This window comes from Chenopodium quinoa, unplaced genomic scaffold (assembly GCF_001683475.1).
Source record: "Chenopodium quinoa cultivar QQ74 unplaced genomic scaffold, ASM168347v1, whole genome shotgun sequence".
NCBI classification, from domain to species: domain Eukaryota; kingdom Viridiplantae; phylum Streptophyta; class Magnoliopsida; order Caryophyllales; family Amaranthaceae; genus Chenopodium; species Chenopodium quinoa.
Genome location: NW_018743070.1, coordinates 775905 through 782870, shown reverse-complemented (window position 1 = coordinate 782870; position 6966 = coordinate 775905). Strand labels below are relative to the sequence as shown.

General features: G+C 37.9%; 1 protein-coding gene across 1 annotated transcript; it reads left to right on the top strand.

Annotated features, from left to right (window-relative positions):
- Nucleotides 1–318: 318 nt before the first annotated feature.
- On the top strand, nucleotides 319–1725 carry LOC110731434. Its single transcript, XM_021911295.1, has 2 exons — nucleotides 319–1180; nucleotides 1367–1725. Exons 1-2 carry the CDS (start codon nucleotides 319–321, stop codon nucleotides 1723–1725), a joined length of 1221 nt encoding a protein of 406 aa, XP_021766987.1.
- Nucleotides 1726–6966: the final 5241 nt, after the last annotated feature.

The window sequence follows — 6966 nt, the reverse complement described above, 5'->3', positions numbered from 1 at the left end:
TTTGTCTCTGGAATATCTATTCTGGATAATATCCTTATTTGTCAAGACATGCTGAAGGCTTATAATAATAAAAGGAAGCCCCCTAGGTGTACCATAAAGGTGGATATTAGGAAGGCTTATGATTCTGTAAGCTGGGAGTTTATTCAGGGAATGATGGTTGCCTTGAAGTTTCCCACTCAATAAATTTCTTGGGTTATGTAATGTGTTACTACTCCTACTTTCTCTTTACTGCTTAATGGTGGATCTTATGGTTTTTTTAAAGGGAAAAAGGGAATCAGGCAAGGTGATCCTATGTCTCCCCTCTTATTTGTTATTGTGATGGAGTATTTCTCCAGATTGCTGAAGAAAGTAGGAAAGCAGAGGAGATTTAAATATCATCAAAGGTGTAAGGAGCTTGCTTTAAATCACTTGATTTTTGCAGATGATTTGATGTTGTTTTCCTATGGGAATAATGAGTCTGTCAAGCTCCTGATTAAGGCTCTTAAAACCATTGAAGCTATATATGGTTTGCAGGCTAATCTTAAGAAAACTGCAATTTACTTTAGTAATGTTCAGCAACCTGCCCAAGACAGCATTCTATGCCATTCTGGATTTGTGAAGGGTGATATGCCTTTTAGGTACTTGGGGATTCCTTTAAATGCCAAGTATTTGAAGATGGTGGATTATGATAGTTTGATTAACAAGATGCTGGTCAGATTACATTGCTGGAGTAGTAGGAATCTTTCATATGCAGCTAGGGTCACCCTTATCAATGTAGTGTTAATGAGTTTGCATACTTATTGGGCTCAATGTGTTTTACTTCCCAAATCAGTCATTGATAGGATTAACCAGCTATGCAGAGCTTTTCTATGGAGTGGTAATGTTGTTCTATCTACTACCCCTCCAATTGCCTGGGATTGGTGTTGCAGACCTAAGAAGGCAGGTGGTCTTGGATTCAGAGATTGCAGGAAGTGGAACAAAGCTGCTCTGGGTGCCTATGTTTGGAAAATAGCAAAGAAAACTGACTCTTTATGGGTTAAATGGGTACATTCAGTGTACATTAAAGGTGAAAATTGGTGGGATTATGTTCCAAAGAAAGATGCTGGATGGGCTTGGAAATTGTTATGCAAAGTTAAAGATGATTTGAGACATGGTTTTAAATCTAAGGGCTGGCTGAGTAATAAGTACAAAATTAGAGATGGTTATAACTAGTTTCAAGGTGATTTGGATAAGGTTCAATGGTGTAAATGGGTTTGGAATCCTTTCAATATCCCAAAACATACCTTTATTGTTTGGCTTGCTGTTTTGGGAAGACTTAAAACTAGAGATAAGATTTTTCAATATGGGGTGAGTAATAGCAGTGACTGCTTGCTTTGTGGTGATGCAGTGGAAAATTGCAGTCATCTTTTCTTCTCCTGCAGTTTTAGCAAGAAGGTGTTGAAGGTTGTTTCTCAATGTATTGGTTTTGACAAAGATCAGGTAGACATTCTTCACAACTGGAAATTATGGAAAGCTGAGGGTAGGAACCATGTTCAGAAGAATTTGATCCTGGCTAGTTTGGCTGCTGTTGTTTACAGTATTTGGATAGCTAGGAATCATGCTCTCTGGCATAGTGCCGTGCTTAGACCTGAATTTGTTGCTAAGGTCATTAGAAGGGAGGTGGTGACTAGATGTCAGCAGCTAATCAATCATACTTGGACAATTGCTGATTGTCAATGGCTCCATCAGCTTAGAAATAGTGTCTAGTTGTTTTTTGTTAGTCTTGTTTTGTATGTTGGACTGTTTTGGCAGGGGTTTTAGTGTTTTTTTTTTTTTTGCAGGTTTTGGTTTCCCTGTGCCCTTCCTAGAAGGTACCTGGGGTCTCTGAACCTGGTTTTCTGATTCTTGTGTGTCCTGGTACCCTTCCTAGAAGGTGAACAGGATACCCTTTAATCTGCTAGGGGTGGTGTGCCTTTCTTGTAAGGCTTGTGTAGTCTGGTGTTTCCTGTTTTGTCAGGTTGTAAGTTCTTGTACATTTGTACAGTTTTTGATTTATAATACTTTCTTACTTTCCAAAAAAAAAAAAACAAGATGACTTTTTATTATCCCTGCAGAGTAAAAAGACAGTACGGCCTACTTCAAACAATTCCTTCTGGGGATATTCGTCGTCCCTATGAATTTCCTGCTTCACAAGAAATAGAAAATTTTGATGCATATTGGAGCGCTAGACCTTTATGGAAAGTGATTACCCAAAAAGTTCCTCCTTCTTTCCCAATAATGTAAAGAGGTGGCTTCTCAAGAAACCTTCAAAGGACATGAAGAAAAATCAGAGTAGAACTGATGTGAAGAGTCGTCTGGGTGACAAGGTGATTCCTGTTAAAGAACGCTTGGGTGAAAGGATTGAATTTAAAACACCTATGATGCCTAAGAAGAAAAATTTTACAAAGGATGAAAGGAAAAGAAAAGTTGACAATTCAGAGAAGAAGGTTTTAGTATAAAAGAAACATGGAGTCCTAACTAAGGGAGAAACTATTACCTCCAAAATTGAATGTAGGTCCTCTAAAGGATGCCTACTAGCTAAAGCCATGGACGATGAAGAGGATGCAGATAAAAATTGGAAGAGTGCAAAGAAATAGAAGAAAGATTGAAGCATTGCTTAACTTTCAATTTATTAGACTTAGTTTTAAATTTAAAGTTAATCTATTTTATTAAGCTTTATTTAAATTCCATCAATAATGTAAGTTTTAGTTTATTTAATTAATGAAATTTCAGCTTTTTAATTAAATCAACTCCTTTAAACTTAATTTATTAAAGCAATGAATACAGAAAATTTAATTTTCCCAAAAAAATTTCCGAGTACGGAAGTCGAAAATTTTCCAAAAAACACTGAAATTTGCCCAGGTAGTCCCAGAAGATTGGCGTCGTTACTTTACGGCTGGCGCCGGCTGTTGCAGTCTGTCGTCTGGCGACAAGCTTTTTTTTAGCCGGCAACAGGCTTTTTTCTGTGACGCCGATGTTCTGTTGAACTTCTGTCGAACTTCTTTTTATATCTGGAATGCGAGGTTTGCGAAAATTAAAGTGGCCGCACCCGTAAAGGGTTGCCTACATATCCTTTCCTAAGGAATCAGGCCAAATGTAGCTCTCTTAAGTACCCTACTCAAGTAATTATGGGTAGTACTTTTTAAGTTGGTCAAGATTTTTCAGGTTCGAGAACTCATTGCCATCCATATCAGTTAATTTTTCCACGCCTCCTGATAGGATTGTTTTGACAATATAGGGTCCTGACCAATTAGGCCTAAATTTGCCTCTTGGATCCAAAACATTTTTCCTTAATGCTTTTAACACAAAGTCTCCTACTTTGATGTTTCTTGTCTTGACCTTCTTATTAAAATGCGTAGCCATACGAGTTTTATAGCATTGAGTATGATGTAGAGCTTCTAGTCGCTTTTCATCGAGTAGAATTAGCTCTTCATATCTCGCTCTAGTCCATTCAACTTCATCGAGTTTACTTTCTAGTGCGATAGGTTGTACGAAATCCATTCCATAAACCAAGGAGAATGACGTATTTCCTGTTGATGTACGAATTGACGTACGATAACTCCAAAGTGCAAAATGGAGCTTGTCAGGCCAATCCTTGTAATTTTCTGTCATTTTCTCGATGATAGTCTTTAGATTTTTATTAGCTGCTTCAACTGCTCCATTTGCTTGAGGTCTATAAGGAGAAGAATGATGGTGTAACAATTCTTCACACTCGGCTTGAAAGTGAGTTCCATTGTCACTTATCATTTCATGTGGGACTCCATATCGACAAATGATATTCCTTTCGATAAAGAGTGCTACATGTTTTGCAGTAAGTTTAGCATATGATTGTGCTTCAACCCACTTTTTGAAGTAATCAATTGCTACTAGGATGTATTCATGAACGTCTGTTCCTGGAGGGGTAATTTTACCAATAATATCAATCCCCCATGTAGAGAATGGCCATGGTGAAGTGTAGGTGTAAAGTAGAGATGGAGGAACATGTTGTAAATTGGCGTAGATTTGGCATTTAGGGCATCTTTTCACATATTGATGACAATCTCTATTCATGGCAGTCCAATAGTATCCTTCCTGTATTATCTTTTGGACTAGCATTTTACCATTAACATGGGTTCCACAAATGCCTTCGTGGACTATCCTCATAGCTCTTTGAGCATCTTTTTTCCCTACACATAAGAGAGCTTAACCCGTAGGTACCCTTTTATGAAACTCGTTGTCTATAAGTACGTATTGGGAAGCCAAGAGTCTTGATGCTTTTTTTGCTCTTTTGTCGACATGAGGAGGTTATTCTCCTTTGGTGACATAATTAAGTATATCTGTGTACCACGGTTCTTCTTCTTTTTCTTCTTCTTCATCTAAGATCACTTCATCATCTTCTATAGCTTGAATATACGCCGGTTTGTGATTTTCTCTATAGTTAGCGGCATTTGCTCTTTTTCCGTAGGAATCCTAACCATTCAGGCTAGTCTTGCTAAGGCATCAACAAATTGATTTTCCTCCCTAGGTAGATAGGTGTATTCTACCTTTTCTAACTTATTGGTGAGAGTTTCCAAATAAGTTTGGTAAGGGGATAGACTTTCACTCCTTACTTTCCAAGTTTTAGAAATCTGATTGATGATTAATGAAGAGTCTCCGAATATTCGTAATTTTTTTATTCCCAATGCCAAAGCTGTTTCAAGACATACCATACATGTTTCGTATTCAGCAGCGTTATTAGTAACATCAAAATCTAGCTTTATGGAGATTGGAACATGCTCTTCTTTAGGTGATACTAATAATACTCCGACGCCACATCCCTTTTGGTTTGAGGCTCCATCTAAGTATAAAGTCCAAGTATCATCTTCTGTGACCATCAAGTCTTCGTCCGGAAATTCATTGTCCTGTATTGGCGTTGAATCTTCTATTGGAAAATCTGCCAGGAAATCCGAGACCACGGATCCTTTGATATCTTTTTGAGGCATGAATCTTACATCGAACTGGGCTAAATTGACTATCCATCTTGATATGCGCCTAGTGAGTGTAGACTTCTTGAACAAATACCTAAGTGGATCCATTCAGGAAACTACAAAGATTGTATGCACGAGCATGTAATGTCTTAACTTGGTTGTGGCCCACACCAATGCGAGGCACAATTTCTCAAGTGGTGTATAGCGTACTTCATATTCGAGCATCTTTTTTCTTAGATAGTAGATGGCATTTTCTTTACCTTCCACTTCTTGTGCAAGCAATGCTCCCATTGTCTCCTTGGTGACTTTTAGGTACAACCTAAGAGGTATTCCTGGAAGTGCTGGTGCTAATACGGGAGGATTTTTGAGATAGTCTTTGACCTTTTCAAAGGCTTTTTGACACTCATCGTCCCATATTACTGGTACATTCCTTTTAATCTTTTTGAATATTAGTTCACATATTGTTGTTAATTTTGATATGAACCTACTTATATATTGCAATCGGCCAATAAATCCTCGAATTTGTTTCTCGGTTTTGGGCGGTGGCATTGACATAATTGCTTTCATTTTGGTTGAGTCTATCTCTATGCCTCTAGAGCTTATGACATATACCAAAATCTTGCCTGAGGTGACTCCAAAAGCACACTTGGATGGATTCAACCTCATGTTGTAATTTCGTTAGTCTTTCAAAGAATTTTCTGAAGGCAACTTGATGTCCTGGGCAATCTTTTGACTTCACAATCATATCGTCCACATATACTTCAACTTCTTTGTGCATCATGTCATGGAGTAAGGCAGTCGCTGCTCGTTGGTAAGTAGTACCCGCGTTTTTCAACCCGAATGGCATTACCGTGTAACAGTAAGTACCCCATGGTGTTTTGAAGGTTGTTTTCTCCATGTCTTCTTCTTCCATGAGAATCTGATTGTATCCTGCATATCCATCCATGAACGAGAGAAGCGCATGATTTGTTGTATTATCTACCAGAATATCGATGTGTGGTAAAGGGAAGTCATCCTTTGGACTTTCCTTATTTAAGTTTCGGTAGTCAACACACATTCTGACCCTTCCATCCTTCTTCAGAATGGGGACGAAGTTGGCCACCCATTCGGGGTATTTGGATACCCTGATGAAACCTGTAGTTATTTGTTTTTAAACTTCTTCTTTTATTTTAATAGCTACGTCGGGTTTCATTCGACGCAACTTTTGTTTTACAAGTTTCATTCTTAGAATTAGTGGTATAGTGTGTTGAGCTATTTCTCTATTAATACCTAGAATATCTTCATATGACCACGCAAATACATCGATAAATTCTTTAAGTAGATCAATTAAATCAGTTCTTTTTTGTTCATTAAATGTTAATCCGATTTTAACTTCTCTTTTAATGGTTAAATCATTTTAGATATCAACCGTCTTAGTTTCCTCAATTATCAGTGTTTTCTTTTCAAGTGTTTCCATTTCTTTAATAATCTCTTTTTTATTTTCATTGTTAGTTAAGAAATGCTCGTCATCTTGGTTAAAGAAAAACACGAGGAGTAAGCAGAAGAAGACATATTATTGAATTCGGAAATCATTACATGAAAAAGGGAGATGTCCTTAGGGACTTGATTACTAACTATCCTATGAGAAGAAATAGATGAAGGAGGGGGTGCTACAACTAAGGATTTAGATGACTCTACAGGAATAGACTCTGACTCTGACTCTGACTCTGTCTCTGACTCAGACGACTCTTTAAACATCGGTCCTTGCCATGTCGTTATGGAGATTTTCCTTCCACTTAGAGTAGTCACCTTGACTGTCTTGCGCCCCCCTTGTACTGATCCTTTTGCTTGAGTGATGAGCTTTGAGGGGTCAAAGTTCTCGCTTTGTCGGACCATTTGGATGAGCGAGGAGTTGTCCTCTATGTATCTCGGCTCATCTTGTTCTCGCCCAAATAATAATCCCATGACATTAAAGTCAAAGCATGGGGTTGCTTTCTCCTTGTGAATAGGAGTTGGGATTTCATCTAGAAAGTAGCAATCTAAG